This window comes from Manacus vitellinus, unplaced genomic scaffold (genome assembly GCF_001715985.3).
Source record: "Manacus vitellinus isolate BGI_N305 unplaced genomic scaffold, ASM171598v3 scaffold_3_pilon, whole genome shotgun sequence".
In the NCBI taxonomy this organism is placed as follows: domain Eukaryota; kingdom Metazoa; phylum Chordata; class Aves; order Passeriformes; family Pipridae; genus Manacus; species Manacus vitellinus.
Window position 1 is genome coordinate 11,320,317 of NW_021940535.1, and position 25,172 is coordinate 11,345,488.

The 25,172-nt window shown below is 46.5% G+C and overlaps 2 protein-coding genes across 5 annotated transcripts; one reads left to right on the plus strand and one right to left on the minus strand.

The window, feature by feature from the left end:
* Positions 1 to 7,398: 7,398 nt before the first annotated feature.
* SLC25A38 (solute carrier family 25 member 38) lies at positions 7,399 to 14,550 on the minus strand. Of its 4 annotated transcripts, none has more exons than XM_018075286.3 (7): positions 14,449 to 14,550; positions 12,267 to 12,388; positions 11,518 to 11,602; positions 10,821 to 11,000; positions 10,193 to 10,361; positions 9,430 to 9,596; positions 7,399 to 8,570 (listed from the first exon to the last, which is right to left on the minus strand). In XM_018075286.3, exons 1-7 carry the CDS (start codon positions 14,521 to 14,523, stop codon positions 8,448 to 8,450), a joined length of 921 nt encoding a protein of 306 aa, XP_017930775.1. In that variant the 5' UTR covers positions 14,524 to 14,550; the 3' UTR covers positions 7,399 to 8,447. The 4 variants fall into 4 exon arrangements, with proteins under 4 accessions (XP_017930775.1, XP_017930774.1, XP_017930778.1 ...); XM_018075285.3 differs by lacking the exon at positions 14,449 to 14,550 and adding an exon at positions 14,127 to 14,204; XM_018075289.3 differs by lacking the exon at positions 14,449 to 14,550 and adding an exon at positions 14,094 to 14,116.
* A 5,087-nt stretch (positions 14,551 to 19,637) lies between these two features.
* Positions 19,638 to 22,117, plus strand: LOC103762867 (C-C chemokine receptor type 8). Its single transcript, XM_008929556.2, has 3 exons — positions 19,638 to 19,714; positions 19,809 to 19,871; positions 20,903 to 22,117. The coding sequence occupies exons 2-3, from the start codon at positions 19,818 to 19,820 to the stop codon at positions 21,980 to 21,982; spliced, it is 1,134 nt and encodes a 377-aa protein (XP_008927804.2). The 5' UTR covers positions 19,638 to 19,714; positions 19,809 to 19,817; the 3' UTR covers positions 21,983 to 22,117.
* The last annotated feature ends 3,055 nt before the right edge of the window (positions 22,118 to 25,172 follow it).

Below are 25,172 nucleotides of genomic sequence, written 5' to 3' on the forward strand. Positions count from 1 at the left end.
CACCAAGGGAGGTTTAGGTTGGACATTATGATGAATGTCACAGAAAGGGTGATTAGACACTGGAATGGGCTGCCCAGGGAGGTGGTGGAGTCATTGCCTCTGGAGGTGTTTAAGAAAGGACTGGATGTGGCACTTCATGCCGTGGTCTAGTTGACATGGTGTTCGGTCAAAGGTTAGACTTGATGGGAGGTCTTTTCCCACCTGATTGATTCTGTGTTTCCATGATTCTGGACAGGAGTAACTGCTTCAGAGCTTGTGCTCCAAACCAACCCAAGGCTGTTTTTGAGTCTTTGAAGTGAAGAGAGAGCAAAGATTTATTTTAAACACTTTACAGTTCTGTTTTCCTGCTGAAAGTGAAATATATGCTCTTGTTTTCTGGGGCTGATGGTTATTTTATGAATTACATCTAGCTTCTAAACTGCCTGCTGTGGGAGGAAGCTTCTAAGGGGCCATAGTATCTTCCCTGCACCCACAGTTTCCCTCCCTGCTGGGGCACTGCTCCGAGAGCTTGTTCTGCCAAAACTGTCCATAAAAAGAGGTTAAATTGGCACTGAACTTACACATCCTGTTCTGCAGTGGACATTCGTGTGGTACTTGCCCTCATGGGGTTTTTCTTGGTTTTTGGTTTGTTGGGGTTTTGTTTGTTTGTTTGCTTTTAAGAAGCAACAGAAAGGGATGAGAGTTAAGGATCTTCATCATCTTTCTCCTCTTCTTTGTCCTATTCTGGAAGCAGGCACAGGCCTGACAGTGGAAAAAAGAAAAGTAGCGATATTTACTTTGTTATGCTTGCTATTGTCCAGATCCAGATACATTTCTGGACAAGTTTCTGGACCATGCAAACACTATTGCCAGTGCCTTCTGCTAGTAGTAATTCATCTTCACATTGTTTAATAACAGTTTTCTCTCCTCTGTTTTAACCTAGTTTAACCTCAGCAGTGTGACTGGACATGGATTCTCTTGAGAGCCTGTTTGCGATGTCTGCACACTGAGTTGCTCTGGAGAAGATTGTTTAAGTAGCAGGTTACAATGCCATCTCATGTATGCTCTTCACCTCCTAGAAAATGGGACCTTGTCGTGTTTTGGTGAGGGGCCAGTGCCAGCCACTTTCCAACATTTCCACAAAACTTCACCTTGCAAGTCAGGAGCTGGCATGCTTGATAGATGATGTCAATTAGCAAGATTACCAGATCAGGTTTAGGATATTTTTTAAAAGAGTAATTCAGACATTTGTCACATGGTGGTGACAAAGTAGGTAAAATGAAACTCAGCAACTCACTAGTGAGCTCTTGTCAGGTGCATGAACTATTATTGACAGGTTATAGACATCTGTGGCACTTTGACAAGTGCACTGGGGACAGTGACAGCTGACCTGATGGGCTGTGTACAACATGTGTCTCTCCTAACAGGAGCACAGTGTGAATATTAGCCTGGGGGGGAAGAGGGGAGGTAGTGGTAATGTTACCATGGTGTGTGCGATGAATTTAGTCTGGAGAGTTCTTCTGCACAATCGAAATCCAACTGTATTAAAAGTGTATTTCAAGATAATGATTGGAAGTTAAGTAATAAATATTGCAGTAAATACAATGTTATCAAAAGAGTGCCACTGGTAAACATTCCAGACTCCTCTGGCATCTCTAATACCTAATTTATTTCTTCCTGTTACACTTTGGAGACTGTCTGGTAGACCATGAGCCCCACAGCCCATGAGAGGGCTTGGAAGAGTCATGATAAAACTTGACAGTGAAGTATTTCTAATTATTTCCTTAAGTAACCTGAAAACTTGCTCTGTTTTTCCACTGTGTGCTGAGACTTTTTAAAATAAATCTCTGTTACAAATGGACATGCCCCTCAGGTAGAAGCGTATCTATCTTACCATGTGTTTTAGACCTGGTATTTCTGGTCTAAAGGTCACACAGAAATCTATTATGGAATTACATACAGAGCTTGGCAAACACTGCTTTTTATAAGCTGAGTTGGATTCAAGATATTCCTTATCTGAGGAAACGGTTTAATCACCTCATCTGATCACTAAGATATTGAAGCTGATATTAAACATGAGTACCTTGAATATGAATCGTAGAATCATAGAATAGATTGGGTTGGAAAAGACCTCCAAGATCATCAAGTCCAACCCCTGATCCAACTCGCATTACTATATCATGGCACTAAGGGCCACGTCCAATCTCTTTTTAAAGACCTCCAGGGATGGTGAATCCACCACCTCTCTGGGTAGGCCGTTCCAATGCCTGATAACCCTCTCTGTAAAGAATTTCTTCCTAACATCTAACCTAAACCTCCCCTGGCAGAGCTTGAGCCCATATCCCCTTGTCCTACTGTTGGTTGCCTGGGAGAAGAGACCAACCCCCGCCTGGCTATAACCTCCCTTCAGGTAGTTGAAGAGAGTGATGAGGTCGCCTCTAAGCCTTCTCTTCTCCAGGTTGAACAACCCCAGCTCCCTCAGCCTCTCCTCATAGGACTTGTGCTCAAGTCCCTTCACCAGCCTCGTTGCTCTTTTCTGGACCCGCTCCAGCACCTCAACATCCTTCCTGAACTGAGGGGCCCAGAGCTGAACACAATACTCAAGGTATGGCCTCACCAATGCAGAATACAGGGGAAGGATCGCTTCCCTGCTCCTGCTGGCCACACTGTTCCTGATGCAGGCCAGGATACCATTGGCCTTCTTGGCCACCTGGGCACACTGCTGGCTCATGTTCAGCCTCCTGTCGATCAGCACCCCCAGGTCCCTTTCCACCTGGCTGCTCTCCAGCCACTCTGTCCCCAGCCTGTAGCGCTGCAGGGGGTTGTTGTGGCCAAAGTGCAGGACCCGGCATGAAGGATAGATATGTTTCTACTTCTTTTGTGCAATCTGTGGACATGGCCATAGCTGCGGCTGTTCCTGTTTGGCTGGTTTGGACTATACAGTCAGTACCAGGAAGGTAATGACATCCTGGAGCATGCCGTGCATAGGGTCTCCAGGATGGAACCCGGAATGCTCAAGGGAAGGCTGAGGGCAGTTTGTGGGAACAGGGACTTGTAACATGCAAAGGGCCCCATAGAAAGGGACTTTTAGCCACTGGTCCTCCTGCAGTGCCAAGGAGACTCGGGGCCTACAGGTACAGAGAGAAGCATTATGGAGTTACTACCAGCCTTTGGGTGATGCCTTGAGAACCTTGAGCAGGTTCCTGGGGTAGTCACAAAGCCCCAGAAACAGCATCTCTCTGACAGCCAGCCCAGGCTTGCAGGAGAGAGCAGCAGCCCTTGCCAGAAGCCTATGAGTAGGGGGCTGTAACAGGATCCCCCAGTGGTGGGACAGAGGGCTCCTCATAGCGCTGTAATGGGGGCATTCTGTGCTACCAGAACAGGTCCTGCAGTGAATGGGTTGAACTGTGTGTCTTGGGAAGAGTCTCAGGCAGAAAGCTCTTTCAGCAGTATCTTCCCTACCAAACATGCCCTCACCCAAGAGATGGTGTGGCACCCCTGGAGCTGGACTCTCCAGAAGACAAAGGAAAACTGTGAAGATCAACCCACTTCTGGTGAAACTGCACATTACCATGCTTCCCTGCCAACTCCATCTTGGCTTGTTTCAAAGGTTTGTTATTACTTCTTACATGTTTTGGGAAAACATACTTTGGCAAATCTATTCCCTTCTTATTTCTAGTTCTACAAAGAAATACTATTTTGAAACAAGAAGCAAAGCCAGAAGGGATAAGCATATTCAAGAGCTCTGCATGGAGTTTGTAGAAGTACACATATATACCTGTGTGTGTGTGTGTGTGTGTTGTGTGTGTCTGAGATGAGGAATACCTTCTGTTTAGTTCTGGTGTCAGTGATTATGCAGGGCACATAATACATTAAAAATTTAAAAAGCTAGCAAAGCGTTCACCTATTTTTTATGTGAAAGGGAGATCCGTAACTCAGTGTTTGGCTACAATGACAGTGCCTTTAAACTTTGAGTCTTTCCCACCCTCTACTGCCCCAAGAGGGTTAGGGAGCTTGTCTGCTATCTCTTCTCACAGCTGGGGCAGCTGTCAGCAGCATGAACAGGTGGTTCTCCAAGACAGCAGGAGAGCTCTGGGGAGCCCTGCGTTTAAGAGCAGGCACTGTCCCAGCCCATACTTGAATTGTTATCAGGTACCTGCACAAGTAGTTCAGATCCAGCTGACACAAGGGGACACAGAACTGTCTCACAAGTCTGTTACACACAGATAACTCTCCACAAAAGTTGTTCCATGCGAGAATGTATCATCTAAGTAACATCTGAAAAGAGGTTTGGGATCTTCCCATGCAGATGATGTACATCTCAGTATCAACAACATCAGTGTTTTTGCTGAGCACAACATGCCTGCTACTGAACCCCAGGACCATAATGTGACAGCAAGAGGACATCCCAGCAATCCATCATCACCATGCATTATGCCTTGCAGGAGACAATTTCTGGTCCCCCGCTGAGATCAGACTGTCTGAGTAGCAAAGACCTGGTTGGTTGGAGATTGAAAACAGTCTCTCTCCACAAAGATTAAAACCCCACTGTCCTAAAGGCAGGTATTTCACCAGGAAATTCAACTTCCATCTGTCTTTACACACAGCAGGCAGGCAAAGGAAGCTGTGCAAAAGACAAGATTCCCCATTGCTATGTGTTTTTTCCATTTAAGTAAAGCTGATTTAGGTTGTACTAGCACAGCCTGTGCATATTATACACCACAGAAGAAGAGAATATCCACTGCCTTGTATGGGCCCTGCAGACATGCAACAGTTCTGTTCTCTTGGGAAACTCCTTTTGCCTTCTTCAGCCTCTCTTCCATCCTATCCCTTGAGCATTTGATTGGTTTGTGGCTTGGTTTTCATTTTGTTTTTTGTTTTGTTTTTTTTTAAAGAAACACTGAAGAGGAGTTTTATTCATTTTGGCAAGTAGTTTTTAATAAAACATATAATACACCTTCTCACATAAATATTTTATATAGACACATAAGCACTCACAATACTTAAAGCCATGCAATGTTCCAAGGTTCCAGTTGTTTAAAACAGTGCAAGCGAAAAAAAAATCATCACACAGGAAGAATGGAAACATGAAGTTTCTAAAGCATATACAGACTATTCCTCTTGTGTCCTTACAACTCAAATACAGCCTGTCTCAACTCGCTAGCCAGTTGTGTTCTTATGCCACAGCTGCAGGGGCAAGCAGAGACAATGCACATTCACTAACAGTGTATTGCCAGCATCAGAGGTCATCCAAGAGGGATCCAGCTGGGATCCTGCCATACATAGAAGGGATCACACCACTGTCTCTGGAACCCAAGCTAAGATGGCTTTGATTATCCGATAGGATTGTTAGTGTTGAATTGCTGGCACCACACAGGTAGGTGATTAAGCACCTGTGCCCAGATCTTTTATTTAATTTACATTGCATATAGGGTGTAAAGTGACCATTCGTTGTTAATTAGAAGCACTAAACTCCAAGGGCAATATATCTAAACTTGAAGTCTGCACTCTTTTTTTTGCCTTGACTTGCTGTAGTTATCAAAAAGTAACTTCAATAAATCACTTTAGAAACAGAAAGGGAAGAAGGGAAAAGGGTGAAGGATAGTAAGGACCAAAGTAGAGAAATAGTCTTGTGCTTGCCTATGTGATAAAGCTTTCAAAAAAAGAGTGAAGCAGAACTTCAAGCTTTCCCTTGCCCCATAAGAGACTTGACAAAAATATAATACAGAAAAACAAACAACAAACTTTCACCGCAGAATTCATTCTCCCCAGCTCACAGGTAGTTAAGTTTTTGGATTTGCAGCATCAACAGTAAATGAAACACAGTGCAGTTTAGATTCACTGTTTATTATACTCAAAGGAGCTCAGGCTAATTTACAAGTCTAAAGCACATAGTTTTTCACTCTACTCCAACATCAAATCATCACCTCATTCTCTACAAAGGGGAATGGAAGAACTTTCCCAAAGAAAAAGCAAACACTGAATCAAGATTTAAGACAAACAGTAGACTTTAAAACATGGTGCGTGGGAGTAAATTCTCTAGTTCTTTGTTATTTGACCAGGCAGGAGTACAGGGCATAAAAGCCACCAAAACATTCCTGAATTTCAGGTTTATGATGAGGATGTTACCTAGTTCCAGATTTATCACCTGGCATTCCTTGGCTCACTTGCCTCATGTTTCTGTCTGCACAAGCTGCACACTGCTTTGCCATCGCTAAATCAGGAACTAAAATACGTGTGAAGCACCTTGAAGGCGACCCCACACCCCCCCCTGACTACCACTGCCCAGGAGATCAACAGATCCAACTCACACACCAGATTTAGAAAGCCCCAAATAAATTCAGGATTCCAGCACAATGTTAGTTTGATCCTATGTACAGGAGAATAAAAGACAAATGAGGTAACTTGTATAATTGCCACCTTATTCTGCCAGGTCAGCAACCCTTGCCTTGGTTCTCCCGCTCTTTGTGCCCGTAGTGCCCAGGATAACAAACAAGCAGGATGAGCAGTTAGCATGGTTTCATGTGCTCTCACAAGTTCAGGTCACTAAGGGTAGGAAGGACAGCAAAAGAAAGCATATGGTAAATAATGTGCCAGATGCCTGACAGTGAGAAGCAGCAGAGGGAATCTGACTGCTTGTCAATCACAATGTGGAATGATTTGATGCAGTGCTCTATTATCAACACATAGACATGTGCACACAGGACCCTCCACCACCATTATTGGAGACTCCTGCACTGTGTAGCGTCAGTGTCCCCTCACAGGCGGGCTGAGACTGAAAACAGGCAACACCTTGCAAGCCTCCAGCCTGTCCCCTTACACTTTACTCAACTTTCACACCATTTATCAAACCTTTTTGGAGTTGAAATCTGGTAAAGAACACCTTTAAGAATCCACATCCCCTCTACTCTTGTGCTGAGGAGGTTGCCAGGGCAGGCAGTGATTGTCCAAATTACACTCTGAAATTTATGAACAACAGGTAGGTAGCGCTGATTGTTCATACAGCTACAGTGTCACGCCGTCGTCTTTAGAAACAGATGCTCTGGTTTTTAAGTTAACTGTAATATCCCTAAATGTTTAAGAAAATAAAAGCCAAAGCTAAGTTTTCTACAAGGCACACTACAGAACAGGATGCACACTTCCATGTCAGCTTCATGGCTATGCTAACAGAGCTGCAAGAGATCCAACCCACCAGAGAGGCACAAGTGAAGAGTGGAGCAGGCTGTACCCAGGTTTGGACAGCAAACACTGTGAGGTCTGTGTAACACAGTAGGAAAGAGTAAGAAGGCACAGTGGATGGAAATCTCTAAGCCTAAACTCAGGGATACTCAAATATGGACTACCTGAAAAGAGAAAATGATCAGCCGGGAAAATGTGAGGGTCTCTGTGGAGCCCAAGGAGAAGTAACCAACACTCACAGGGCTCAAACTTTGGAGAAATCTTACAGAAAGAGCAGCCTTTTCTTTCCAAACCCAAACATACTCCACATGCAATCAGCAGCTGCTTTTAAGGGAAACCTGAAGTGCCACTATCTGTATCTGTTTCCATCATACCTTTATGCATTATGAGCTGTGACCCTCAAAGCTACATGGAAGGAGCAGTTCGCACTGAGGATGTTGATCACGGACTAACAAATGAGTAGTGGGAAGCAAGTAAATCTCTATGACAACTGGATAAAAAGAAACGCACAACAAACCCCACTTGAGCATTCCTGCTAATGTTAAACCAGCAGGAATTTTTTTTCAGAGAACAAGTAGAACTTTGGTAACAATCAATTCTAAAGTGCCTTATGCTTCTTAATTCCAGTGCAAACACTGCTGTAGAGGCAGAAGCACACTTCAAGAGTGTGAAGATGCTCAATCACATAATAACACAAAACGCAGCAAGGAGGTTCCAGTTACTCTCTGCTATCACGCACAGTACGAAAGTGATGTCAGAGACCATGTTTCTAGCTTTCCTTCAGCACTTCATTTCTCTTCCAGCCACTCCTGCAATATAAGCATTAAGAGACACATCCAGTCCCCCACTGGGGCCTGCAATGTTCCTCTGTGAGAACAAAGCATATGAGGAAGGAGGTTCTATATCAGACAGTGGCTCACTGTGGCCTTACTGGCCACACTAGCAAGGAACAGGCTGGCAGGTTTTCTCCTCAAACACTTTTGCTCTAGGAATGTCTCACTGCGTAAAGGTGGTGAGCACAGAGCTATTTTTAAAAATAGCTGAAACTCTGCCATTTCCCGTGGCAGTCTGCAAGTGCAGTCCTTCTGGAATACATTGATCAAACAATGCAAAGGTCCAGTCTTTCCGTTCCTCTACTTGCCAAAAGGCCTAATCCCCTGTCTCAGAAGGGCTTTCTTCCTCCTGGCTGAGCAAGGCTTATTCCTCTGTGGAACTGGGAACTTCCTAGTGCCAGTTGATCACAGCAAGCAGGAGAAGGAGTGAAGCTGGTCATTTCTCGTGCAACTCGGTCAAGACTTCAAGCCCATTTTTTCCATCATCTGTTCATACACCGTCCATGCCATTGCTGCCATCAGAGTGCGCCTGAGGGCACGGGGCACACCACCTCGGAAAAAGCCAACCAACCCAAAGTCCTGCAACAGGAGATACACAAAAAGCAAGTCATCACAGTCTGCCTCTAGCATTTCAATTTCTCATCATTTATTATATGGAAGAGCACAGGATGTATTTCAGCTCAGAACCAGATCAGTTTCTGCAAGATCCAGCCTTAAATAGCATTTAATGTTTAGAAAGAACTGTAGCACTGCACAATTGCAAGGCTACCCAAGAAAGCAGGAAGAGCAGTGAGTGGAGAATGCAATGACAAGGTGGAGACAATAGTTGGGGAAGTCCAACAAAGAGAAGGCATGGTAATGGTTTCAAGACACTTCAGGAAAATTACTTGTCTTTGTTTTAGAGCTTCATATTTACAAAAATCACTTAGCTGTTCGGTAAAAACAGATTTGCAAGTACTGAAGTAAAAAAACCTTTTGATATGAGAAAAAAGTTACATAAAAATACATACAAAAATAAACAGATTCCTGTTTAGGAATAGAGTTCAATATGGAAATAAAGCAAACCTGTCAAGATCTGCCCTTCTGAGAGCAGGAAGGGAAAGGTGGACTTTGAGTACATCTCCATCCTATTCCTAGGATACAGATCTGGGCATTTATTTCTCTTCTAGTGTCCAAAGGACAAAGAATTATTTTGTATCTGGTTTGTATCTGAAACCATCATTTCAGACTACATACTATAGTCGTGGTTTCCCACAGCATGGCCCCCTTCAGCATCCAAAAATGCTGACACTGATTAGCCTGACTGCAAGAGCATATCAAGCACTGACACTTGTTCACCTCCTTTTAAAGGCAAAAACTTCCCCAGAATAGCTGTGCTTCAAGCAAGGGGATCAGAAATGAGGTTGTGATTGCATGTATTAGAAGGGATTCACCTCACCTTGTAGATGAAGGCAATGGCCTGGCTTGTCCTGTGGTACTTTTGGGGGGTGAGCTGCATGTGTGTTTTGATGACATCAGCAGGCTGCGTTGCCAGTGAGGCCAAGATTCCCGCAAAGATCCCACAGCCAAAATTCAGCAAGGGCATGAGCACTGGATCCAGCTGGTCTGCAACAGAGCAAAGGGAATGCACTCAGACAGAAAACAGGCCAGGAACATTCATGCTGTGTGACAAAGAGAAAGCTACTGAATGATTAAATCAACATTGTAAAATCCTTGCAGGTAAAGAAACCTTTCAAAGGGAAATATGGCTACTAGTCAAAAGTTAGCACTACTAAAAAGCTTCACTTGCTGGGGAACTGAATTTGACAGAAACTCAGAAAAGACAAGACTGTACAAATGTTGCCCCAGTCAGTTCTAACATCAGAGAAGCCCCAGAACAGTGGAAACAGAGCAGTATGCAAGACAAGCAGAAGTAGCAAGCAATGCTGAAGATGTGCTCTCTTTCAACTGTTCCCTAACCCACCTTATTGCATCAGTCTTCATTAAGACATCAATCAATTTAGGACCATTTCTGCACTGACCTCAGCTATAGGTCTACAGTTCTCCACAGGAAAATGTGGATGTCTCACCTAAGGCCCTGCAAGAGACTAATTTAACTCCTGAGGCGGAGGGCAATAAGCAGAGCATGCAGGCTGTCAGCTGCAGGGCAAGATCAGAGAAGAAAAATATTTTCCATCCCAGCCTCCAACAATCATCCTTACCCTGAAGTGTGAGTTTTTTGGTCTGTGTGTAGAACATCAGGTATATGCCAGAGAAGGGGGCATCCCGCAGCAGTGTCGCCGTGAGCCCACTGAACATGCCACGAGCCCCTTCCGTCTGATAGATATTCTTCAGAGCTCCATATACACTCCCATAGCCAAATCTTCCACTCTGCAAGGGTACACGAAGGTCAGTAATCCATGTGCCAGGCACAGGTCAAGGAGCCCTATACACACCCTGAGGCCATCCAAAGAAGTGGCAGTATGCACTCAGTGTGATGCCCAGGATGACAGCACAGAGGACAGCCCAAGACAAAAACTGGGTTTCACCTGCCTCAGCCTTTAAAACAATCTTTCAGGAAGGTGAAAAATGAAAGATGCTACACATACATCCTATACAAGTGAAACTTAAAAATCTCAGGGTCAATTTTGTGTCATTTTACACTTCTTGCCTAAGTATCAGTGCGTGGCATCTCCTGCACAGTGTGTGAACCAGGATGAAAACAGGTCTACATCCCTGTACTGCCACTGTACCCCAGTGGCAGTAACCTTCTCCAGACGGAAGAACTTATTTTTCATCACCAGGAAGGTGTGTGACACCACTAACAGGGAACTAATTGGAAAGGCATACCTCATATCGGGTCTTCACTACAGTCACTGGCAACATGCAAATCCCAGAAACTGCACGTGCAGTGGCACCCAGAAAGACAGACTCCAGGGCTGTGGGTGAACGGTCCACTAGGAACTTCTGCTTCATCATGTACAAAGTGCTGAAGTAAATCCCAACCCCAGGAATACATCTTGCAAAGGACTTCAGAAGAAACAGAAGCAGATGAAGAAAGAAAAAGCTAACGTAAGACAAAATGTACTACAGAACATTTCTGAGACTGTTAAACTTGACAGAAGGCTTTGTAGAAAACAAAAAAATCACTAAAGCTAACATGCCAAGGAAAGAAGATAAGGTAAAAATTATTTATGGCACTGACAGACAAATGATTCAAATGATGCCAGGATTTAATGCATTCCTCAATGGCAGTTTTCTAGGAACAAGATATTCCAAACCAAAAGGAAGTTCGTGCAGTTGCCATCCCATATTTGCAAAAGTATTCAAGTGTTCAGCTGGTCAGGACTGCAAAACCACAGGGAGTGCCATAACCAAATCAGTGGAATTCACAACAGTAACTCCTTAAAATTGGATATACTCTAAATCATATGGTTTCATTCATAATTGTACAAGAGTTGGCTATTTAAATCCAGGCAGATGTAGTAATAAACAGTAAATTTATTTATATTTATTTTCAGAAGTCAGGGTTAAAACAGCCACTTACTGGAGAGACACCTTTCCAGAGCCCCAGAATACTCTCAGTACGAACAACCCTAAAGAGCAGCCTTACCATCCCAGCACGACCAGACCTGAAAGAAAGACAGGAACTGCAGAGATGACCTGCTCCTGCTACCTGGCAGATGTACTCCACGGCCCCCCCCTTTCATGCCTATCTCTGTGCATTACTCTGAGGTGCTCTTTCTCAACTCAGCCTGCTTTTCTTGGTCTCTCTTTCCAGGGCTTCTCAGTCACCTCCTGTTCCTCACCACTTGTAACACACACTAGAGCCCACTCTCATTAGCATTTTTAGCTGATCATTCCCTTTGTTAGCAGCAGCAGATATAGGCATACACGAAGCAAATGGGAGCATCTGCCTGCATGGAAAAGTTATCCTAGGATAACCACACCAGATATTTCAGGCAGAGGACACCCCATGAAACTGCACAGCAGCCACTCCAGCAAACCAGTCTCTCAGATGAGAACAAACAAATGCTGAGGTTACACATTATTACAGCATATGTAATATTAATTATTAAATATATTAAAGTAGCGCTCACAACCGCAGACACTTTCCCTCTTCTGGAGTAAAATATCAATCCTTCTCCATGATATAAAAACATACCTCCTCTTTCAAGAAGACTCCGAGTTCCTGAATTACAAACCTGAACTCCAAACCCCAGCCAGCAAATAAAGCAGAAGCCTATGGAGGAGCACCCCCACACCCCCCACGCATACACATCCCCACCCTCTCACCCATTCACGGCAGGCTGCAGAGTTTGCAGGCGGGTTTTCAGCAAGTCAAGGGGTTGGAAGAGGAGTGTAGAACAAGTGCCACTGATGGAGCCACACACAAAGGCCTTTAGGACTGGATGCATCTGGAAGAGGAAGAATAGAAATTTAAATGGCCCTTTAATTAAAACTGGCACAAAAAGAAATATTGCAGCTGGTATGTCACACATTATAGGAAAGGAAGACAAGCTGACCCCAGATGCTAAGGACTTTTTAGGGCACAGAAAATTTTGCCAGACCTTTTCTGAGGCTGATTATGTTTTATTTGTGGTTTTTGGGCCCTCTGCTCTTTCTGGGAGATTGTTCCAGAATCTCCTTGCAGTTCGTGGTTGGAAAGAGTTTTCTGAACATCGAATGTATTAGCAGCCATTTGGTTACCATTTGCCACGTCAAAAGAAATGGGTGCCCCCCTCCCACCACCTACCCGTACCTTTGCCCCAGTCCCATCCACTTCTGCTGGCAGCACCTCCTACCCTTCCTCCCCACTCTGCACACCAAGGTCCCGCACTCCCACGGGCACCAGTGGGCCTCTTCCTTAAGACTGCCCTCGACCCAAACCTGGCCCAAACGTACCCACAGCACAACACGGCCTGCTCGGCTGAGCCGTGCCTCCCGCCTTTCCTTACCCACATCGGCTGCCGCCTGCCGGCGCTTCTCGGGTAACGATAAGGCAGGAGATACAAATCACACGGCCGGGTGAAGATTTTTTTGGGTTTTGTTTGGTTTTATATAAACATATAGCTGGTTTTTTTAATGGACAACGAGTTTCTGCGCCCCTTGGCACAGCAGATGAGGAAACACGGACAGACCAGAAACTGCACGGCGGTGTCCAGAAGGGCACATTCAAAGACAGCAATGGACCCCCCGAGGCCCGACCACCCCCCACCGCACCGGGACCCACCGCTACTGGGGCTGGGGCCCGCGCGGGGTCCCTCCCTCCTGTGCCTCCCGCATGCCCCGGGGCGCGGAACAGAGCCGGGGCGGCCGCGGGACCGCGATGGAGGAGGGGCGGGAGGAGGGGAGAGGCAGTGAGGCCCCCGCGCCTCCCACCCGGGCGCTGCCTCGGGGCCCTCTTGAGCAGAAGGCGGGCGAGGAGGCCGGGGCAGCGGCCCGGTCCGGGCCCCAAGCCGTTTACCTCAGCGTCACCGGCCCGGCATCCCCGCCGGCCAGCCCGCAGCCAGTGAGCGCGGCGGGCAGCGGTTGACGCCCATCAGCGCGCCGACCCCGGGCCCGGCCCCGCTCCCGCCGGCGGCATGCGGGGGCCTGGTATCCCTTCGCTCGGCACGCGCCGTCTCTCCCGCCGGGACACCCGGCAGGTCCCGGGAGCGAGCGGCGGATCCGCCCGGCCCTAGCCGGCTCCCCCCAGCCGCTTCTGCCCCGGGGTCGCGCTTTCGGCAGTTCTCTCCGCCGTTCAGTATAGAATCATAGAACCGCAGAATCACAGAATGTTAAGGGGCTGAAATGGACCTTAAAAGGTCATCCAGGCCCAAGCCCCGCTGCCATGGACAGGGACACCTCCCACTAGGCCAGGTTGCTCAAGGCCTTATCCAATGTGGCTTTGAACACTGGAAGGGTTGGGGCATCCACAACCTCCCAGGCAACCTGTTCCAGTGTCTCACCACCCTCACAGTAATGAATTTTTTCCTAGTATCTAGCATAAATTTCTCCTCTTTCAATTTGTCCCCATTAATCCTTGTCCTATCACTAGAGTTCCTGACAAGGAATCCCCATCTGGCTTCCCTGTAGGCCCCCTTCAGATTCTGGAAGGTTGCTGTGAGGTTTCCACACAACCTTCTCCAGGCTGAACAGCCCCAGCTTTCTCACCCTGTCCTTGCAGGGGAGGTGCTCCAGTCCTCTTATCAACTTTGGGACCTTCCTCTGGACTTGCTGCAACAGTTCCATGTCTTTCTTATGTTGGGGACAGCAGAACTGTACTCAGTTCCAGCAACTGTATGCTGTATTCCAGAACTGTACACTGTATCCAGCAACTGAACCCCAAAGCGCTTTCTCAGACACGGGCAGTGGGAAGCACTGGTTCATAACCAGCATCTTCCATGTCTTCCTTCAGTTCACACCCCCCCACTTCCCCACAAAACCAGCTTCCTGTGGAGATTGTGTCATTCAGAAGCCTGAGCTACTTCCTTACCGCTACTGGTAGTGTTTCCACTTGGTCTTCCACATCCTGGGCCTGGAGCAGAGGAGGGCTGGGTTTCCAGAGCATTGGAGAAGTAAGGCACAGAAACAAAGCTTTTCAATATTAGACCTGCACCAGCCCTGAGACTGTGCAGCTTCGCTGTGCCTGCAGAATCAGACACTGCTTATCAACGAAGCCGGAGGAGGCTGGGAGGAGCATGCAATGGCTTTGGCAAGCTGCTTTTCTGAGAATATGGCCTACCAGCTTGCCGAGCCCTGGGCAAGTAAGGAACAGCATATCCAGAACATCATGCTCCAGCTAGTTGGGCTGTTCCTAGAAAGAATTCCCTGGGCACAGCAGTAGCCACATGCACAAACCACTTTCTGTCATGTGCTCGCTTTGCCACATGGCAGCCCCTGAAGAAAGAGAGAATATACTTCTCTGACAAAATGTAGCACACAGGCTGGTAAAAGCACTTCATTAGATGCTCTCTTCCCTTTTGCAAGCTCCTCTCTTGTTATGCAGTTCTCTCCTCAGGGGAGTAACTGCCTTATATTTCATTAACTGACTTTGCCTGCTAACTCATGGAAAAGAGGATCAGCTCACCCCCATCCATCCTGGTACCTCTTTCCTGTGTTAGTTTAAAGGTAAACCAGCAGGAGAAATGAACCCAACTCAAAAGATATTATGTCAGAGTCACAATTTAGTAAAAATAACACAATAAATACAATTATATGGGCAAACAATTGGTTTTAACCCACAAAACCCAGATGTATAACTCAGCACCCTGGGGCATGAACAGAATGGTGTTCATTGGCCCCTGTGCTGAGCCCCACGTGGTCCCCCTGAGTCTAAAGTTAAAGAAGAGGAAAACTTGTTAGTGAGAGTGCTGGTCGCAGTCTGGTCAAGGGTGATGGTTGCAGTCCAGTCAGGGTTCTAGTGGTTCTAGTCCTCCTCTGGATCCGACAAGTGAGTCCAGAAATCACGAGACCCCAAGATTATGTACAAGGTTTGAGTGGGAATGCCCAGTACCTCCCCCAGGGTGGAAAGTTCCACAGTGGGTGATTGTGAGTCTGGAATCCTTGATGGCCCATTAACAGATATGACCCCTTAGGTTGGGTGTGGAGGTGCTAATGACTCTCCTCCTGGGAGTTATTACACCTGAGTCATTAGTGTGAGGATAGAACATCCTCCTATCTCACAGGCTTCTTAATATGCTGCTCATAGCCTGAGGGGTCAGGTGTGCTCTGGGCAGCTGCTGCAAATGGTCTGTTGTTAACAGTTCCTGGGAAATGACATAGAGGGTGTAGAATACACAGTTTGGGTTACACCCACACAGCGATGAACTGTTCCCGGCTGCTCTAATTAGGACATTTCCCTACCTCACATCCTGCTCCACTGTGGACTTCCACAGGGACAACATGTGTCACTATGGTCTTCTCCACAGGCTGCAGAGGAATCTCTGCTCCAGAACCTGGAGCACCTCCTTCCCCTCTATCTTCACTGACTGTGGAGTCTGCAAGGCTTTTTCTCTCACATATTCTCACTCTCACAGCTGCCGTTGCACAGTGTTTCTGAATCATAGAGGCATTGCCAATATCACTAATGGGCTCAGCTTTGGCCAGCAGCAGAGCCATCTTGGAGTTGGCTGGAACTGGGTACTACCATGTAAACCCAGTGCATCATCACTGATTATATAATTGATTATGTAAGGAAGCTGGCTGGGAGATATGTGTCATTTTGGAAAAGCTGCTTTGGTTGTTTCTTTTGACATGTTTCTGGCTGTGCTGGGGTGAGACTGCCTAGGTAGATTGTTTAGAGGAGTAAGCTTAACAACTCTAATAAAGCTGCCAAACTCAAGTGATGTATTTGAAATGTTTCTTTATAGAGCTGGTGTGGTTGGATCCTATCCGTCCATGCGTTTGGGTGGAGCAACAATGTACTTTTTTGTGGTTTTCTAAGCAAAAGGGGTTGCAACAACAGTGGCCAAATAGTATGCATCCAAAGAAAGAGCTCATCCAGCATGAAACCGTGGCAGTAACAGCACTGTCCAAGTTTTGTCTTGCTGTTGACCTGGAAGAGTTTTCTTCCTTAAAATAAGCCTCATGATGAATAAGGAGGTGAAGCAGCGCCGCTGATCACACACATCTCTGCAGGGATGTGCCTCACTTCTGCAGGAAAGCCCAGCAGAGGGAGCCGCATCCCTTCATGTTGCTGTCCTGGAGAGATGCAATGAGACAACTCAGCTGTGGTGGCTTTCCAGCCACCAGTGGGGCGCATGTTCATTCGTCAGTAAAGCGGTGGGGAGGTAAAAGTGAGCTGGGTCCGGACTGGTCCCTGCTCAGGGGTGGGTGCAGCTGGGGTGCCCAGGCACTGTTGGATTTAGGTATAGGATGACTCTGAATCCCTGGTCTCTTCTGCTCACTTGTCTCACACTATGGTCTCATCACGGTCCCAAATATCCCTGTTCCTGAGCCAAAGTGTTACTGACTCTGCTGAAGGAGATAAACTTCTTTGTAGAGCCAAAAACTACTTTGAGGCACTTCCAGTGAAGGAGAGATGCTTCTCTCCCATGCCCCAAAACATTTACAGTGACAGCACTGGTCAATAAGCCCATTGCCATGTTAGAGCCAACAGGGCTGGGGCCATGGAGTGAATGAAGACCTCTCAGATGGTCCAAATGGCAGTCTGACAAATGTCACCTCTGAGGTGACACTGATGCAATCCACCTGGCTGTGACCAGGGAAGTGGAACACATTCCCTTCATACGTTGTGCTGTGAGGACATCTTCCACAGGAGGATCCCACAGGGCTTTACAGGGATCTGCAGGTCACTGTGGCCACCAGCACCACCATTCTCTCTGCACTGCTGCAGCCAAGCACCTCTCAGGTACTTAAGGTGCCAAATTTCGGGTTACGAGTTACAAAAGGTATTTTCAAGCTTTTGACCCAAGCCAAAATGATTCCCGGGTGAACCTGGATTGCCATGCTGCAGCTGGGAGGGTTTGGCTCTGCAGTGCCTGTAGGATGTTTTCTGCTGAGGGTATGTTCAGAAGAAACAGGTTAAGTTTCTCTCATGCCACTATTCATTTTCCATGTGCTATAATACTGTAACTGCCCCTGTGAAGCCAAGGAGTGGGCAAGTGAAAGCAGGGCATCCCGTCCAAGGCTGAGACATGATGCCAGTGGGAGCAGCACCAGCACTCAGGTACTGTCCTGCTCACAGGGTGGCTACCTAGGGACAACTGCAACTGTACCCCTCTCTGTTTCCCGTGGGCACCTGCCTCTTCGTCCTCCTCCTGCTCATCCTCTTTCTCCTTTCCTGCTGGCACCACTCTTTGAAAGGAGCAAGGCACTGATGACCTTTCTGATGGGGTTGGTGGGGTTGGTTCCTGGGCTTCCTTCAGACAGGGCTTCCCACTGCCATGCAGGACACAGCCAAGGTCTCCCAGAGAGGGGCATTGGGCCATGTCTTTCCTCTGTGAATGAGGTGCCAGTGGCCTGTGCCACTGCTACCACTGATGCATGTTGACATCCCGTCTCCTCTAGCCAGTGCTTTCCCCATAGGAAGACCCTGGGGTGGAGCTTGGCAAGCTGCAAGCAGAGGTCACTTTGGCGTCTCTGGCTGGGGGTGTTTTGTGCTGCTGCGACTGTGCTGACCAGTGCAGGCACCAGAGGATGTCCTGTCACAGGCAGCTTGCTCCTCTCCCACTCAGGCTCAGTGAAACACCTCCCCCAAGCACAACATGTGTGGTATGAACGTCCAAGGTGTCACCCTCAGTCCCAGCTACTGCATGGGGTGGCTTGTGAGCCTCTGTTCCTACTTCATTGGGAGATGCCTGGACACTTCACAGCTCCCTAGCAGTCTCAGAGCTGCTGGGGCTCCTTGTTCCTTGTGCTCAGGCAGCCTTTCATGTCTATTTAGGAGATGAGAGGCACAGAACTGCCAAATTCCCATTTGGTGAACACATCTTTTTCCACATTGAATGATTCCTAGGTATATTCTCTGCCACCAACACTAATAAATTTGTGAGTGCTGTTTTAAACCTGCATATGGATAGTGGAGATTCAGCTTCAACACTGTCAGTAACTCCTGTGATAAAGTAATTTGTTCCTGGTTTTGATTTCTAGTTTCAGGTATTTTAAGAGTTAATACCCAGCAGAGCTTGGTTGTCATGGCTTGACTCATGTACAGAACTTTGACCAATATCACTCTGCGTACCACGGACAAAGAAAGCCAATCATCACCACCACATGTGCAATAGTTGCAGATATTCCTAGTTCACAGATATTTACCCCTCTGCCTTTGGAGCAATGATGAATGCAGGTGGACATTCAAAGAGTTTGGGAGAGACAAGAGACCATTCCAAATGGGGATCTTTAGTGGCACATCTGTGGACTGATGCCCAGTGAGGTACTGTTTGTTCAAAACAAACAAAAAAGTTATGAGATTTGCCTGAATTTCAGTAATGGCACCAAGCTGTAGTGAGGAGCAGCAGTATTTAAGGAGATAACACACACTTCAGATGTTACCTGTTGCTCAGCAGCACTGCTCTTTCCCGTGTATCTTGTGTTGTTGGAAAAATCAGACACAGCTATGGGATGGAAGCCGTGTTGGGTCAGGATATGGTGGCAGTAGGTACTTGGTAGAGTTAGTGGAAATTCAGTGCTGTTCAGGGCTTTATTGTCAGTGAGACCATCCTGAAGTGTGCATGTTTTGGGTGATATGGACTTGGCAGCATTCAGATTACAGTTGGACTTGATGATCTTAAACATCTTTTCCAACCTAAATGACTATGATTCTGTGATCATTTCCCTTTGGTATTTCTTTCTGTGCTTGGGTGATTGTGGTGGGAAGGTGCCTTCCAAGGAGAAATGTTAAAGCAAACATGGTGCCCTTTACCATTACTGGCTATTGGCAGCATTGGACCATTCCCCTCAGACATCTTCACCAAAAGTTCTTGGAGCAGAGGAGAGGCAGTGCTACTTTATCTCTCCTAACCAGAGAAACTGCAGGTGGGACAGGGGCACCCAGGTGAAAGACGGGGACACTTCAAAGACGTGGGGGAAATTGCAAATCTCTTCCACTGACGTTCATATAAACGCCCAAAGTAAAAGGCATACTGATTATTCAGAGATAAACCTGAAATGTTTCCGTTTCTCTAAGTGTCAAGTACAGAGGCTGTAACACATGTCACAAAGAGGAAAAGATATTTTAGGACTGTGCACTGCAGCAGTGAGGACCTTGCCTGTGGCTTGGCATTGCAGCGTAAGCTCAGGTAAATACTGCCAGCCTATATAGTAAATGAAGGTATGCCTGCTTCTTAAAAATATGTCATATAAAGACATTTTTTTTGCACTCTTTAAACACAGTGTTGGATTATGGAGAGGAACTTGACATACCAGCTGGGCAGAGGCGGCTCTGAGGACATGTCGGTGAGTCACTCTCCACCAGGTTGCTCCCCTGCAAGCTGAGGCCAGTAGCACATCTTAGAGGTCCAGTTTTGCCTATAGGAACATATAGTACTGAAAGAGATGATGAGGATTTAGAAGAAATCAGTGTCATTGTTGTTAAAAAAAAACACTGAGTGAAAGTATCTTTGGCTGATGAGACTGTGTTGTGGGAAAAGGCTGTCCTTGAGGGCAGAGGTAGTGCTAGGAGTGTCCTATGGAGGATATCCTGACTGGGATATGTGCTGCCATCCATCTTCTTTAGCTCTTTGCTGTCACAGGTACTGCCCAGGCATGTGGTGGTTACAGAGAAGGCAAAGCTGGGAAGGAGGGAGGAAGAGGCAGAAAGCCCCATCTGCTCTTTGGGAAGTCACCCCATGGGCCAGAGCTGCTACTGTTGATCTCGCCTGGGGTGGCGAGAAAGTGTGATGTGCAGCACTCACTGGTGACCTGTAAGTGCTGGTGCCTTTACAGCTGAAAACTGCTTGAATTGTGTAGGAATCCTAGGCAAAAGTAACTTGTCCCATGGAGGGCTATTTTTGGCACTCGATTAATTGGAAATGAAGCTTTTAGGAGATGAATGTTAACATGTCAATTTCTCTCTGAGCCCTGCTCCCTTTCGCCTTTCAGAAGGAAACATGAAATAGGACCCCAAAATCCATATCAGGGTCTCTCAGCCCCCTGGCCATGCTTATTTCATTGCTGGTTTGGGGATGCTCGCTGTCTCTGGCCCCAGTGCCCCACCTCGACTCAGGAATGGGGCATGCCTCCACAGGGAGTCAGGGGAGTCAGCTGCATTCTGATCTCCTCTGCCCCTCTGGTGCAAGAACCTCATCCCAGATCTTGCAGGGGAGAACCAGTCTCTCATGTTCATTCCTTGTTTGCATCCTGTACCACAGCTGAGGCACAGCTGTTTTGTCCTCATGTGGTTTAGCATGAGGTGACTCGTGCCTAGTATATTTACTAAGAGGGTAATATGGGACTTGGGTCTTATGAACTTCTTTGTCCTTGAACAGGTGGATTACACATTGCCAACATCTAACTCCCCTGCAGCCTATGAATCCGCCTTCTACTACCCAGACCTGGGCATCATCTGTAATGCTGAAAATATTCCAGCATTTTCATCTACCTTTTTTCCAGTGCTGTACTCCCTACTGTTTGTGGTAGGCCTTGCGGGAAATGCTTTGGTGATTTGGGTTCTAACAGTTTTCAAGAAAATCAAGACCATGACTGACGTGTATCTGCTGAACCTCGCCATCTCTGACCTTCTCTTTGTTTTCTCCCTCCCATTCTTGGTTCGGTACTCCATTATGAGTCAATGGACTTTTGGAAATGCTATGTGTAAGATCATCAGCTCAGCCTATTTCATTGGTTTCTACAGCAGCGTCTTCTTCATAACCATCATGAGCATTGACAGGTACTTGGCCATAGTCCAGTCTGTCTATGCTCTGAAGATTCGAACAGCTGCCCATGGGGCTATCACCAGCCTGGTCCTTTGGGTAATTGCCATTTTAGCGTCAATGCCAGACTTAATTTTTTACCAGGAAGTAAATGACAATAACCAGATTAAATGCATCCCTCACTATCCTGGTGGCAACAATGGCTGGAAGACTTTCAGTAATTTTGAAGTCAACATCCTGGGGTGGTTGATCCCCGTTGGTGTCCTCATTTTCTGCTACCACAGCATCTTGAAAAATCTGCAGAAGTGCCATACCCAGAACAAGTACAAAGCAATAAAACTGGTTTTTATTGTTGTAATTGTGTTCTTCCTCTTCTGGACTCCCATCAACATTGTGCTTTTTTTGGACTCTCTAAGGAACATGTACATCATTGATGACTGCCAGACAAGCCAAAGGCTAGACCTAGCTGTGGAGCTGGCTGAGGCTCTCTCCTTTGTCCACTGCTGCCTCAACCCAGTTATCTATGCCTTTGTGGGTGAGAAGTTCAAGAAGCATCTCTGTGAAGCTTTCAGAAAATCTCCATGTTTTCTCTTGATCTGCAAAGACTACAGAGCTTTCAGTGGACGCAGCCTGGACAAGAACTCCTCTCTGCACACAAGGTCCTCACAGTCGTCTTCTGTTGGTACAGTCTTGTAGAACTACAAGTCAAAAACTATCATCCTGGACAGGTGTCCTAAAGCTGGGAAATCCTCCCAGAAGGGAATCCACAGAGATGGACTACTTGTGAAACATTTTATGACAGAAAAAGTGGAAACAGCTGCTTGATTTTGCTTTTAGTGTTGTTAATTTTTAGAGTCTTTTTTAGCATGTTCCTCCTTTTCCCCTAGCACATCCTGCCCTGCCTGCTTCATAAAAGGGTGGTGGAAATTACCAGCAGACTCCCACATTGCCTGAGCAGCATGGAGAGTTGCCTTAGAAACATATCTTCCACCTCTCAGATTCAGTACTGAAAGGAACTGTTTATGTTTCCAAACTCTGGACACTTGGCTGCTCCTTCCCTGGTCTCAGCAGAGTGAATTGGCTTTGTGAGCAGGGATGGGGCTCACTGCAGGAGTGGGAACCTGCTCTTTGGAGGGAAATGATATCCAAGTTTAACATGTCATGGCAGGGACTGGCTCCCAGTTGACATGTCTGAATGAGGCTTTCAGCCCCAAAAGAGCCTACTGAGTAATTGGATAAGCAACAAAGAAATAAATGCTGTCCACATGTTTTTGTGAAATCAATGTGAATTAATATCTAAGTATGATCTTGACACCTCATCTGTTACCAGGGCCTGCAGCTTCTTGGCTGGAAGGGTTTGGAAGCTGTAACCCTATAAATAACGCTGTGGGTGTCAAAAAACAACACTTACAGGAATGAATGAGACCTGTAGGAACAGGCGGAGGAATAGTTACCAGGAAAAATATCTTTATATATAGAAATATTGATAGATAAATGCAATGGTTTTCTGAAACTTCTATCTCTGATCTGTTTCTCTCTACAAGATATCACCATATTTTAAGTTTTCTAATAAAGATACTGCATGCAGTGTAATTGCACAATTCTTACACCCAAAGAACCTGTTTCTTCTTTATTTCTTTCAGCTTGTGCATTTATTATGGCCTGGACAGTTCTATAAAACTGACAATCCCTTCGGCTGCCTCTTCTCTCCCTCTACTCTTTCTCTTCCTATTCCTCCTTAGCTGGGAAGAAGCAGAAAGTAGATTATCTTTTATTTTAGAAATTTAATTTCTGTAAGTGTCTGCCTCTGTAGTGTTTCCGTACCTACTGAGTACCCTTGGGCTTACTCCCTCGAATAAGCAGAACAAAACAAAAATAAAATTCTTTTAAACCACCAATCTTCTTCAGATGGCATTTACAGTTTTAATGTGTGCTCCCATTTGCAATCTGCAAGGTGAAATCTTTTGCACAAGCAGGCCAGTAATGAAAGGTGTGTGAGAAATACATCTGCCTCATGCAGGCCATGACACACGTTTCCCAAATTGTAAAGCAAAGACCGTAGCCAGAGGAAAAGGTTCAGCTGGTGCCTAGTCCCAGCAGCAGGATTGCAACCAGGTGCAGCAGAACAGTCCCTGCCTCTCAGTGCCCTACCACCCTCGGGCAGCCAGGCTATTTTTTTTGGGTATGCAAAGTCAGGTGTTCTAGAAGGTGAGTAATAAAAATTCAGGACAAAGCCAAAGGGTCCTAGGCTTAGAGGACAGCACCAGGTATCTCCTCTGCAGATTCACAGTATGAACCCTCTAGATCAGAACTCGCTCAGCTGAAGCACAAGAGGTGGGAATGATTTTTGCAGCCCCACAGCTTTGTCGTGCATCTCTTGTGTGAGTACTTTAGGACAGGTTCTGGAGCCCATTTGCCCAAGCTTGCAAGACAATGGCCTTTCCCTGGTGTTACTGAGCATCTCTGCTAGGGGATATCTCCTTCCTTTCAGAGGAATCCTTTCATTGATTGCTGTTGTGTAGCTTTCATTGATTGCTGTTGGAGTGAGGCTGTGACCCAGGGCTTCCCCACAAGGGCTGTAACCTGGTGGTGTGAGGGTAGCATAAACATGCAGAGCCTTCTTTGCAAAGTCTTTCACTTCTCTAGCTCTCACTGGAGGACATCCTCTCCTCCTGCTGCCTCAATACTGCTTGCAAACCTTCCTAGTGCAGAAGTGCGAGAAACTTTCTGCAGCTCAGTGGATTTTCTGCCAGAGGCAGCTGCCTTCCTCTACTGCAGCAGCAACACCAGGAGCTCTGAGTTGGACCTGACCTCAACTTCTCCTCCTGGCCCAGCTGCTTTAAGCTGCTATCGCTGCCTTCCTGTGAAAGGACGAAGGTGAGACCCACATCCGGAGGGTGCATGGCTGGCAGGACCTGCCCTGTGTAGCTGTGAGTGGGCAGGAACATCCCTGCAGATTACAGAGCTCGTCTTCTTTCTGAAGGGACAAACCTGAGAGCAGTCTGCTGCCCTGCCAGTGCCTGTGAGGGCATAGAGAGTAGAAGACATCTTCCTGCATTTGTACAAGCTGATGGGCAGCTTGAGGGTAATGGAAATTTTAGGGTCTTCCCAAGAGCTGGGAGCACAAGAAGCTGAGGATAGACCAGACCATCCTGCATAGCCCTGGTGCCTTTTTACCTACTGTGTAAAAAATACCCACCACAGTTGTTATATTGGTCCTGCTCATATCTCCTACTTACTTTCGTATCCTGATCTTGTTTTTTCTTTTTGCTGAGATGATGCAGGTTAAAGAAGATTAAGGATGATTTTGGCACATTAAATAGTCAGATATAGTCTTGTTCTTAAAACTGAGACCAGCATAACCATTACCTATATTCGAGCTTAAATCTAAAATACGTACCATTTTTTTTTGATTTATTGGTGTTACTAGCACAGAGGGTCCCTTCTACAGACGGTCTCTGTTTAGAAGGACGGAATGTTTGTCTGATGCCACCCATGATGCTCTGCATGTGTGGATGGAAAGGCCTTAACAGGCTGGAGCATTGCAGTGGCATCAGGGAGGCTCATCTTGTCTGATGGTCACTTAACACACTGAGCAAACCTGTGCTGCAGTTGTAGAGAACAAAAGGGTATGTTTAGGGACCATGCTGTTAAACTGTACCAGCAAAAAGTGGGATGTATGAGGACATGTTAGCTTATGGTGTTGCTAGATCCCTTGGAAAATAGTGTGAAGTGGGGCCTAGCAGATTGTTCCCCATCTCAGCTCTGAGCTGCAGGACTGCCGCTTTTAGCACAGGGAATGATAGTCTTAGTATCTTGTTCCAAAACAGCATCCTGGAGTAAGAAACTAGTCCATATCTGGCCTTTTCTGGCATTATACTCAAGC